Genomic DNA, 12,265 nt, shown 5'->3' with positions numbered 1-12,265 from the left:
AGGGGGATGAATCATTGGTCACTACAAACTTCGAACCCAAATCGCTCATTTCCACAACTCACCGATTGGCACCACTATCACTCAACACATGCACATTCAACCACATATCCACACACCCCTGCAGCAGACACATACCTACATTTACGACCAACATTAGCTGAGGGTATCACCAACCACTCAACATGCATCCCATCAACCACATACAAAAACCATCCTGCAACTAATTAATGTAACAATGCAAACCACAACATCCACACAGCCACAAGAAAAGTCTTACATGGTTTGGCAGTGTGCCTACATCAAGGTTCAAAATCTCGTTTCGTTTCGGTGTTTCGGTGGATTCAGAAATTGAAGTTTTGTTTTGTTTCGGCGAAATTTCAGCCGAAATGGTGTATTATTTTTGTTTGTATCGGTTGACTGTTTCGTTGGCCAAGCAACCATATTTTGACCGGAAACTTGGTGGGCAACTTATTTTAAGGTTAATAAACATGCTTAGAACATATAAATGCAAAAAAATTAGGACATGACATTGTTTTAGAGTTGCACCTTTGTTTGGCAGCAACCGTCGAACTATTCTGAAAATTTTACCTGGTTTTGGAGAAAGAACTTTACCTTTCCTAAGCTTTGAATGTGTAGATCTTGTAGGAGTCCAATGAAAGTCAAAATGTGTGATGATGTGGCTAATTAGAGGTTTGTTGGAGGCTTAGAGTGTTTTTCCTTTAAAATATGCAAATGGAACCGAAACCACCAAGATAGGCGAGACAGAGTAAAAATTTCGACCGAAATACCAAAATTTCGATCGAGATATGGTATTTATAACACATGGAATGTACCGACACAGGCGAGATACCGAAACAATACCGAAATTTTGTACAAATGTTATTTCGGGCCTTGTTTCATTTCGGCCAAAAAAAAACTGAAATTTCGGCGAGATTTCGAACCATGGCCTACATCCACAATGCAAATGGTAGCTTGGGTTACAAACCAAATCCTACCTGAGTATAATATACAGTACAATGTTCTGCAGCTACAACTACAAGGAGTTATAACCACCAATTTACACAACCACAACTGTGACAGTGCTACAACAAATGTTACCAAACTTAAAACTAGGAGGGCACTACAATGCGTCACTTAAGGTAGCTACGACTACCAGGGAGCTACAACCCCCTTTTCTAGCACCCACTTAACACCCCAGTACAAATATCAATGGGCTTATATATTGCACCAATTACAAGCACATTACAATGTACAAATCCCTCCCAATGAACTACAAGTGTTCACCAAGGCATTTAATCAAACATCTAGCCTACGGTGAAGTACATACAATGAGATTTTCCAAAAAGGGTTACTTATGCGATAGGTAACCTCCGAAGATGCCACAGATTAAATGCTTTCAATCAATGTTGATATCCCCTACAGCGACTCACATTCACCGATGCTTTTTCACCGCCAAAGCTTCAACCAAGTCTTCACTTGGGATACTTGAAGCTTCTCACAAGAACCAAAGTCTAGAATCTCTTCTCCTTCTCCTTCTCCTTCTCCTTCTCCTTCTCCTTCTCCTTCTCCTTCTCCTTCTCCTTCTCCTTCTTCCTCTTCCACTTCCTCTTCTCCTTCTCTTCTCATCACAACTCAACCCTCTCCACGCATGGGCTTCATCTCAACATGTGGAGACCTTCAATGGATGTTCTTGAGAAAGCTAAGCATTCCTTGAGTCTTCTACACAAACCCTTAAATGCATTGTTCAATGCACAACATCAATCCTACCCTTGTATAGTTAAAACCACCAATAGAACAAGGAAGGAATGAGATTCTAGGGTTTAATCTTCTAGGAGCCTCCTCTCATTGTTTCTCTATAGGGCTTCTTTATCTCCTTTTTGGCTCTCCTCTTTCTCCTCTCCTTTCTTTGGTTATTTCTCCAGCTCTCCCAAATGGCCAAGTCCCCCTTTTGTAGGCAATAAAAACTTAAACCCAAAGGCCACAATTTGGCAGTTTCGCCTTTTCAGTGTCTAACACAGGCTTCACACTGTTGATGTTTTCAATCATATTCATATTATCAACATTGACATGGCCCAAGTCAACATTGAAACAGGGTCAGCTTGGCAGTGAAATCAGCAGATGTGCACCTATACCAAAATGGCTATATCTCACTCATCCAGACTCCGATTGACCCGACTCTTTTTCCTACATAAAGAAAACTCAAAGTGATACATTTCTCATTAATACATCTTCAACTTAGGAACAATGCACGATCCCAAAAAAGGAGCTGAATCTGACTGATGCGCAGACTTAGTATTCCTAAATCTAACAGACCATGTTGGATGTTCTTGCTGTAACTCCATGATGCAGTCCAAGTACATCGATTGGGCTCTAAAGTAGGCCAATATTTGACCCATATATTATGGGTCGAATTCTGCCCATTAATTCCATTTGAGTTCAACTATATTTAGTTCATATTCTGCTATGTCCAGCCAGCAGCTGGAGAAGATATTCTCAGATTTCGAGTGGGCCCCATGACAGCTGGGAGATTGAATTGAAGAGCAAGTTGAAGACCAAAACAATGTTCACGGTATTGTTCACGAGAAAAATGTCACAGCCCAAATTTGTCACGTATGGGAATGCTTCTAGAAGATTTTGTGGGTCCCAAGGGCAGATTGCGTGGAGGAATAGTTCACTTCCTATATAGTTTCTATTTCGGTTAGTCTTGGCCAGCAAGTTTGAGTTGCAATTAGTTTTTTTTTTTTTTTGGTAGCATGAGTCACAATTAGTTAATTCTTGTGCTGCAAGTTTGTAAGTTAGTCAAGTATGTTACCTTTTTTGTTTACCATTTACATTTTTACAAGGGTAAGGTACGAATGCTGCGAACTGGCCGTCAAGAGGTCGAAACAACCTCTCGACATTCACGGGGTAAGGCTGTGTAGTTCTCCCCCCCCCCCCCCGGACCTCACACATGCAGCAGCCTCGTGCACTGGGTACGCCCTTTTTTTACTTTGTTACAAGTAAGACAATGTATTTACTTGGGATTAAGTCGTATGCTTTCCTTTTTCATAACTTTTCTTTTTTTTCTTAACCAAGCACTATATATTGTAATGGACTGTTGGTCCTTTCACCAATGATTAAATGAACGAAGATCTTGGTTGTTTAGTCATGGTTGCACTGAGATACAGTGAGGTGAGAGGCTCAACCCATTTTATCCCCCTGCTCCTCCTTCTTCTCCACTCAACTCTAGAGCTTTTGTCTCCCTTTTGGCTTTCATTGAGTGGAAATCCCTGGTTTTAACCTGTGGGGGTTTGATTTACTTACCTCCCTCAACCCAGAAGTGCAGTCTCGTTTGCAGTCTATGAGGAGACAGCATTGACATCTGCATACAAATAGTTTAATCTTAAAAGCCAAATCATCTGAACTAGCTGTTCCAGGGCTAGGCCAAGGGGTTAAGCTTTGTTATTCCCTATTCTGACTTTAACTTCCCCCAACCAAGACCTCTCTTTGAATGAATAAAAACTCCCTGAGATCCTCATCAGGGTCCATCAATTGGTCACTGTTCAGTTTCTGTTCTGAGATACAAAACATGACCTGCGCTCTGTTGTTCTGGAGAATTCTTGCAGTCTAAGGAAGACCACAGATCTCCCAATCTGTTAGATATTTTGCGGTTCAAACAGCCCCTCACCCCCCCCCCCAAAAAAAAAAAAAAATAAACAAAGCCCACTCAACTGGGGGAGATAGAAAATTTCCCGATTTGTGACCTAATTCAAGAAATCAAGGAAACTCAGAAATCAAACGATTGGATAAGGGATTTTAGGGACTGGTTTCCCCTTCAAGATCACCACATGATGGTATTCTCATCCCATCCTTCTCTCCTATTGCTGCTAATAATTTCAGAATAATTTTCTAATATAGACTGTTGGAGGTGCTCTGTGATAGGGTGATATAGGTTGCTGATTAGTGTTCTGTTTGGTTGGGTCATTTACTCTATGTATTGGGTAATGTTTAATGTAGAACCAATTCCCAGCTAGATAATTAGGAATTAATTCCAAAGCAGGATCACAGGTGCTTCCAGTTGATAGACTTCAATCAAAACAGTAGAATTCCACACATGATTCCAGCAATGAAAAAATTAGCAAGACACCAACAAAAGGCTGTGTATAGGTTCTGTAAACACCTGAACAGAAAATATGCTGCAGGGTGTAATCTGCCCTCCAATATTTCAACATATGTGACACTCGATTGTACAGTCTTCTAGGCCCCTTCCAACAACAACAATGATGGAGAACAGTGATTCGTTCCTTTCCTAATACCAGGTAATTGCAGAATATATTAAAAAGATAGAAACAAAAGGATCGAAGAGGAAGAAGAAAATAAGAGGGGACACAGTACTCCGCCTCAGAAAGCAAGGTCCCGTGATCAAACCTTCGTCACTGCACCTAACTTCTTAGGGCCACCGTACTAGAGTTTCCGTCCCAGACTGACCCGGTCCTGTGCAAGCGGTATCATAGTGACCCAGGGACTAGTCAGGTCAAAGATCCGGACACCCTGGGTATCAAAAAAAAAAAAAAATAGATGGGGAAGAGGGGATAGGTTGGGTCGAGTCTCTCACTCTTCCGTTGGGCATCTCACCTCACATAGGACTCTCTCCTATACTGCCTCATACAATTATTGGAACAACCAACTCTCTTTTTTCTTCATCAAATCATGGGCTGTAGATCAGCTGTTGTTCTTTATTTACAACTTAAGCCAATTACAGTCAAAACTCTCTATGCATGAATGGAGGTCTAAAAATAGAAACAAACTAAATGGAAACTGATCCTAGACTGCTTTCTAAAACTGATTACATCATATATACCTGAATAAATCCTAAAATAGAAACAAAGACCACATAAAATCTATCTAATAAACATAGAAAATAATCTATAGTTACCATGGTTTAAGATCTCGACGAGACCTCTCCATATCTCGTTTTTCAAAAAGGCGAGATGAGATGCATGGCGAGGTATAAATTGTACAAAACTCGACCGAGATCGCGATATCTCGCCAATCTCGCCTCTCTCTCACCTCTCTCTCTACTTTTTTGAAGAAAAAGCACTAAGAACAAAGGATTTTGATGCTTTTGCTTGAGGATCTCCATTCCTACACTCATTGAAGCATAAAAAGTAGAGGAATATTACCTCCTCATCCACATTCAGAGTTACTTTTCTTCTCAAGAACCATTTTAGATTAAAAAAAATAATTTCTTCTCAAACCCAATTTTTCATGGAAACATCATCAATACTAGTTGGTTTACACTGGCTTTTTTATATGTGATGCATATAACACTGATCTATGGATTCATGGAGGGAAATATATATATTTTTTTTATTTTTCTGTTTAAATAAATGATGCATATAACACTGACCTAATGTTGTTATGTGGCTTATCTTATGTCATTTCAAAATTTCAATGTATATGAAAGTGACTCATCAATCATCAATGTCAATTATTAGACAATTAAGTAATTATCTAATTATCTATGATGTCTTTTAAATTCTTATGATTATGTTGTGTCATGTCTTCATTGTGGAATAGAGCATACTAGCCTAGGGTCTGAAGAGTCGGAGACTACTTACATAGGGTACAAAGTCAAAGTACCATTTTAGGTTTGATTTTTAAAAAACTGATGTTTCCATTGTGTTTAGAATGCCTAAAATAGGGTAAATACCATGTTTCAGGGGCTACAAAGACCGTATGGCTAGCAAGACCAACAACCGAGTCGACCGGAAAAAATTACATAATCTCGGCGAGATCTCGCCAGATCTCTCTTTTGGATCAGCGAGATGGGGGGCGAGAGCGAGATCTTAAACCTTGATGGTGACCAGTCCTCCACGCAAGGCAAGTAATCTTCAACCGATCTCCTACTACCAACTGCCAGCCAACTCTCCAGCCATGTCAACCCACAAGCTACCTGCATACTGTAGCTTCCAACTGCGACTGAATACACCCAACGCTTCATGGGCTTCCATAGGCTTCCAGCTACGCCAACTCTGCTCATCTTCAGACTGACCATCCACATGCCTGCTCTCAGCTCCACTGAGTGAGTGTGTTGACCACCAAGAATACCAACACAAACCCACTGCTCGATTAATCTTTCCTGGCTAACTATGTTGGCACCAATGATAACAACAACGCAATGCAAGTTGTGCTCAACAGACCACAAAATTTTAGCTCATACTTCATATTTTGAGTAACCACAAAATTTCCAAGGGAAGTTCAAGGTCTTATAAGGGAAAGTACATTTCATGTTTTGTGAATATTTAAAATAGCATCATACTATATCTAACCGTAAAAATGAATTCAGGAAAAAGTTAAAATTTTCAAAAACTTTAATAAATCAGTAGAATAATAGCATCTACATGTGGGGGTGAAAGTATGCCCACCCACATAAATGGTTGTATTTGTAAATTTTAACATAAAGATGATTAATCATTTCATGTTTATGACTTCCTTAAAATTTCATATGAAAATTCCATACCCCGCTCAATTAAACATTATCCTAACTTTCTGTCAGCTGCAGAAATCCGTTTCCACTATTCCACTCTGTATAAAGCTGTAGCAGTCTTGGGAAATATTCATGTATATTCTCGTTCTCCCCAATATATTTTTGCCATTCCCATGTATTATCAGAACTCTTACCTGGAGGACTAGATTACCACGGAAACCAAAATTGTTAACCTCCACTTCAGTCCATTCAATGAGATAAACGGAATGATTAAAAGTATTGGTTTTAGCAGGAAAGACTTGGAATGTGGAACTAGTGTTGAGCTACTGAGGGTTAAAAATTGTCTCATTAACGCCATCACCTCCAATAACAGAAGGCATTTGAGAAAAGAGATAGCTAAAAGGAATGCTGAAGCTAAATACAACATTCTTGAGTTATATGATAGGAAACAGAATATCAAAAATTACCCCATTACCAATGCAAATAATAGCTCTTGAAAAGACCTACTTCTCTTTGCCTTCTGGATAGCCAAATTTGACATAAAGCTGCAACTATGTATCCGATAGATATCCTCTGTCACCAATTAAGCAATGTGGATTTCAGTTCACCATTCTATTTTTGTAACGTACATAGGAAAATGGCAAAGTGATTCAATAAAGGAATTCAAAACCGTATGCAGACTTCATGCAACATTTAAAATTCAAAAGAGCTTCTCTTTGTAGCCCGTAAACCAAACATGAAATAAACAGAACTGGGAATGATGGATGAATGGAACTACAAATAGGTTTACGTTATTCTTACGCTATTCATGTACCATTTGAAAAACCAACCAGATTCAGTATTCTATGTAAGAGGCCCAAGGGAAGCAAAGAAAATAGGATGCATCTTAGAATTCAGTTTCAAACATGACATTTGTGCACACAGTTATGTTCAAAATTGTTGAAAAGTAATCAACCATTTGAAAGGTTCCAGTATTGAATGGATAAGCCATTAGATGAAAAGTGTGAGTAAATAAGGTACCCACTGGGGCATTAAAGAAAACTAGTATCATCATTGCCTAGATGAATTCTCAACATGAACAATGGGTTCAGGTGAAGGATTTAATCCCAAAAAGGAAAATAAAAATAATAATCATAGTAGTAACAATATGGGGAAAAGAACTCTGCTCAGAAGTGTGGCCTACGCCAGCGCTCCCATTTATCTTTCTATCTCCTCCCCATGTGAAAAGACTTCTCTGGCACTTGTTTTGGGGAGGAGAGAGATAGACAGGGAGCGCTGGCATAGGCCACGCTCCCAGATAGAGCTATGCCAGCGCTCCCAGATAGAGAACACTTTCCGTGAAAATAATACCAACAATGGTAGTATCACTGACAATGATGACGATGGTTATAACTAATCATTGTAATGATAATTACAACAATAATAATTGGCTGGACCAAATGTAGAACTGTTAGTAGGGAGAGAATATTTCTATTTCGTAACTAAAGTACTTTCTGGAAATGGCTGCACTGGATTTAGTTTGGATACCAATGGTCAGCAGTGAATAGTCTTTATTCTTAGTCTTTCACACTTTATAAACAGCCACATGAGATAAATACCTATATGTTTGTATGTTTGGGACATGTTCATTGGATTTAATAATTAGAATACAAGGGCTGCACCAGATTACCAAGCATACAGAGGTCAATGACAGTAACTCAACTAGATAATGCAGCACACCAGTACTAGCAGTGGCACTAAAAGAAAAACTAAAACAATTGGTAATGCTAAAATATATAAAACACAGAATTGGTGCAGGTTTACTTGACCAATAAATACAAAGCAATTATGAGTGGAAGCATTGGTACCAAAAAATACATATGATTCTAGTAATAGACCCATTTAAAGGCTTTTTTTTGCGCCGGGGGGGGGAACCAGGATAAAATTATCTTTAATGATAATTATGCTATATAACCTGCAAAGAAAATAATCTCTCATTGATCCGACATTTTATATGAGTGATATTTCACCTTTTGTGCCATTGCATTACCTGTATATGGTTTCTAGTCACACTTCGCATAATATTGGATAATAATTGATCAACAAGAACAATAATATTCCATGGACCAGTAAATACACAACACCACCTATCAAATTCCACGCTTATAATGTTAATATATAGGTGTACATCAACATATTACTATTGTTACACCCGTGCCCTAATCTGGTCTAATTTGAAACTACTGTGACAGGCCTTGGATCGGAGATCGGTTGTACGATAGGGTTTTGGCTCGCGGCTATGCATTGCCAAAGGGGTAGAGATGACCCCACATGTTCGTGCATTTCATGCCTATCTAACTGGAGGGGATTCATACCTTCCCAGATGGTAAGTGACCCGACTCCCCACACTTGATTTCCGGCATGGATCATAATTGCCGAAAGGCCTTCAGCATGTCCGAGGGCAGCCACCTATGTGAGGCCAAACATGGGACAGCAAGTTGTCTTGGCCATAGGAAACAAGCCACCGGAAGCAGCCTGGGCCTGAATCCGATGCCTGTTTCTGGTGGGTTGACAGGTTGCTATCGAGGTTCAGATGCTCATGGTTCCCGCCACTCGCATCGTAAATGACTTCGGATGATCCCAAATCATCCTCCACATTTTCCTCGTGATGTGAGCACCTTATGAACCTAAATGGGTGAGCCCTCGTGCCCCGAATTTCATTTAACCCGATTGGTTCAAAAGAGGTCCAAACCAAACAGACCCTTAAGGCCCACTTAAGTGATAAGTTGGGAAATGAGGATTCATTGCCTCATTTCCCTTGTGCCCAACGTAGGAGAGGAGAGAAAGAGGAGAGGAAGGAAGAAGAAGAGGAAGAAGAAGGGGATTGGAGGCCTACCCTGGTGCCGGCTGCTGCCTTGTTGCCGGAATCGCTGCCGAAGATAAGTACAACCTCCCATGCCACTCTCTCTCTTCATTTCAACCGAGACAAAGCTAGGTATGGATGGAATCTTGATGTACAAACTATGTCAAGGTTGTAGAATGAGTGTTCTACCCTCCCGGTGTGGTTGCCGAGCTCGAACCAAGCCCGGTGAGCTCCGGCAACATGTAATGTCAAAAGACCAACTAGGGTTTCGATCGTTCAATCAACGTATCTCCCAAACGGCTCGGTGGAATTGGAATTTTCTTGGCTTAGAATGATGCTAGGAACATCCCCTACAAACTCCACAGAACAAATCCCAGCGATCGGGCCCGAGCCGGAAAGCCCCAATTCGAGTTAGACATTTCTGTGTCCACCGGAAATATGGCACAAGAAACACTGTAGCTGTTTTCGGTGGGTTGTTTCCAGTGGACATATGAGCCTTATGTGCTCTCTGTCACGTCCACCAAAAACAAGACTGATATTTCCAATGGAAATACCCTGTTTCCGGTGATAGTACTATTACCTAAGAACTGTCTATACCCTTTGGGGGTGACCTGTGTGGGTCCCTCCCGATGTTTCCAACGCGTACTGATGTACGATTCCATTTGTGTCTAGGGCAGTGACGCGCATGTGCCCTGAAGCCGGAATTGAATTGATCGATCAGTGGCCGTACTTGAACCCAAACACACCGAATCGTAAAACAGGTGAGGGATGGACTGTGTTTATTTCTAAAATGTTTATTATCATTAAATTGCTCACATATTTAGAATTGTATGTTTAATTGTAATTATTCAAATACGATTATGATATGCTACATTGTCATTTTACGATTTTGATATGAGTTGTATGGAAATGTATGACGAGATCTGGTGTGGCCGAGGTGGTACCGGTACTGGTACCGTGATCGCCGTGTTTGGATGTGTGTGTGTGAGACGGAATCCGGCGTGGCCGAGGCGGTACCGGTGCCGTGATTGCCTTATGTATGTTGCATTCATGCATTGATTATGTGCATTAGAGTTAGTTGTAATCACGGGTTACACTTTGTGGCCAAAGTCTCGCTGGTATCGTGCACCCCAGGACTACATTTGGAAATGGATACGCTTCGTGGCCGAGGTCTAGTCGGTGTTGCGTAGTCCATACTTAACTGTGATATGTATGCTAGATTAGGTAAACGATCTCGGGTTACACTTTGTGGCCAAGGTCTCTCTGGTATCGTGTACCTGGGACTGTATTTGGAGATGGATTACACTTTGTGGCCGAGGTCTCTCCAGTATCGTGTAATCCATACTAATTGTATCATTATGAAGGCATATAGTATACATATGGCTAGGTATCACTCCCTATGCTACGCACCCCTGCCAACAGGGGTTGAGGTGTTAGATAACCCATTGTGGTATGTTTGATATGTCTTTCTGAAGTGCCACTCCCGCGGTACGATGTGATTGCTGCCAGAGGTGGGATCCTGTCCGGCGTGACCGATGTGTTACCGGTGCCGTGACTACTAAGAGGGGATTATCAGGGGTTTGCTGGATGACCCATGGACGCATACGGGGACCGACAAGCTTCTAATCACGGCTAGAGTTTGTATTGCTGCGTAGTCGATGTCATTTCCAAGACGAGGGATACAGCCTAATGAATCGTAGTAGCATTTACCAGACTTAGTTTGTATTGTTAGGTGGATAATAAACAAATGAACTGCATCACGAGCATCATGGACTATGTGTTAAATTTCTGTAATCATACATCATAAATTATTACTGTTATTATCTTGCTTGGATGTACTTGCCCCACCCCTCACTGAGCAAGTTGGAAAGCTCACCTCATGTATACACCCCTTTTTAGATGATGATGCAGGTCCCATGGTGCCCATGGCGGGTGACCCAGTATCTTCTGGGTCGGAGTATGGTTTGAGCGACTGGTGGATGCCAGAAGCGGAGGAGCACGATCAGGACTATACTTGCAATCACTGTGCTTACGCCGCACCGTGAGATTGTACATCATATTTTGATATTTTTGGATATAGTTGTGGATTGTATATTTTCTTGAGATTATATTATATATCATGAATGAATGCAACAGAATAACTCGGTTATTGCTATTATATTACCATTAGATGTTTCCCCATTTTATTTATAATTCCGCTACTATACTCTGACTTCGCTGCTTATATTGGTTTGTGTTGTGAGATTTTGAAAATGTTAAGGTACTGCTATCAGAAATCCTGGGAGGTTTGTAAGACAAGTACATGTCTTACACCACCGGTACTCCTAATGATAAGTTGGGTCTACTGGGAGTAGGGTGTGACAACTATACCTGTAAAATGCCAAGCCAACGGATCCTTTCAATGTCAACACCAAATGTCAAGGAATTTAATCCATGCAAATAGCCACCTGAAATGAAGAGAATAATTTAACATTACTATCAATATCCTTCAATGATTGACAATATATCAGCTCCATAATATAAATGATTTTTTTTTTAGAGGGTGGGTGGGGGAGGGCAGGCCGAGGGAGCGGGAAATCATCACTGGTAGTACAAGAAGTTTAAGAATGTCCAATGTCCTGATGTAGTAAAGTTTGTACAACACAAGGTTGATCTAGCAAAATTCATTGGATGTAATAGATGGCAGTATTGTAGGTATCACGAGAACAATCAACAGAACACAAACAAGAAGGAAATGGATTGACATAAAAGCTTAGAACACCCAAGTAGCAAAATCAAACTACAACTCAGCCTTATCCAAATTAAATCGGATCAGCTACATGGATCCGTGCAAAGATAAAAAGAAAAGTAAAAGGGAGGGAACAAAACAACAACTCAGAAAAAATCCTACCTAAATGGGTCGACTACATGGATCCTTGGCCTCCAATCCACTCTATTTGAGGTCATACCTGGGA

General features: G+C 40.6%; 1 protein-coding gene across 2 annotated transcripts in view; it reads right to left on the bottom strand.

Annotated features, from left to right (window-relative positions):
- LOC122074005 (heparan-alpha-glucosaminide N-acetyltransferase-like) overlaps window positions 1-12,265 on the bottom strand; it is a 44,329-nt gene that overhangs the window by 26,602 nt on the left and 5,462 nt on the right. For both annotated transcript variants that reach the window (XM_042638769.1, XM_042638768.1), the window contains exons 4-5: window positions 11,682-11,758; window positions 6,945-7,042 (exon numbers count right to left, since the gene is read on the bottom strand). In XM_042638769.1, the coding sequence (XP_042494703.1) occupies window positions 6,945-7,042; window positions 11,682-11,758 (175 nt within the window). The remainder of the gene's footprint in view (window positions 1-6,944; window positions 7,043-11,681; window positions 11,759-12,265) is intronic.

Source organism: Macadamia integrifolia, chromosome 3 (genome assembly GCF_013358625.1).
Source record: "Macadamia integrifolia cultivar HAES 741 chromosome 3, SCU_Mint_v3, whole genome shotgun sequence".
NCBI lineage: Eukaryota > Viridiplantae > Streptophyta > Magnoliopsida > Proteales > Proteaceae > Macadamia > Macadamia integrifolia.
This window is presented reverse-complemented; position numbering and strand designations above follow the sequence as displayed.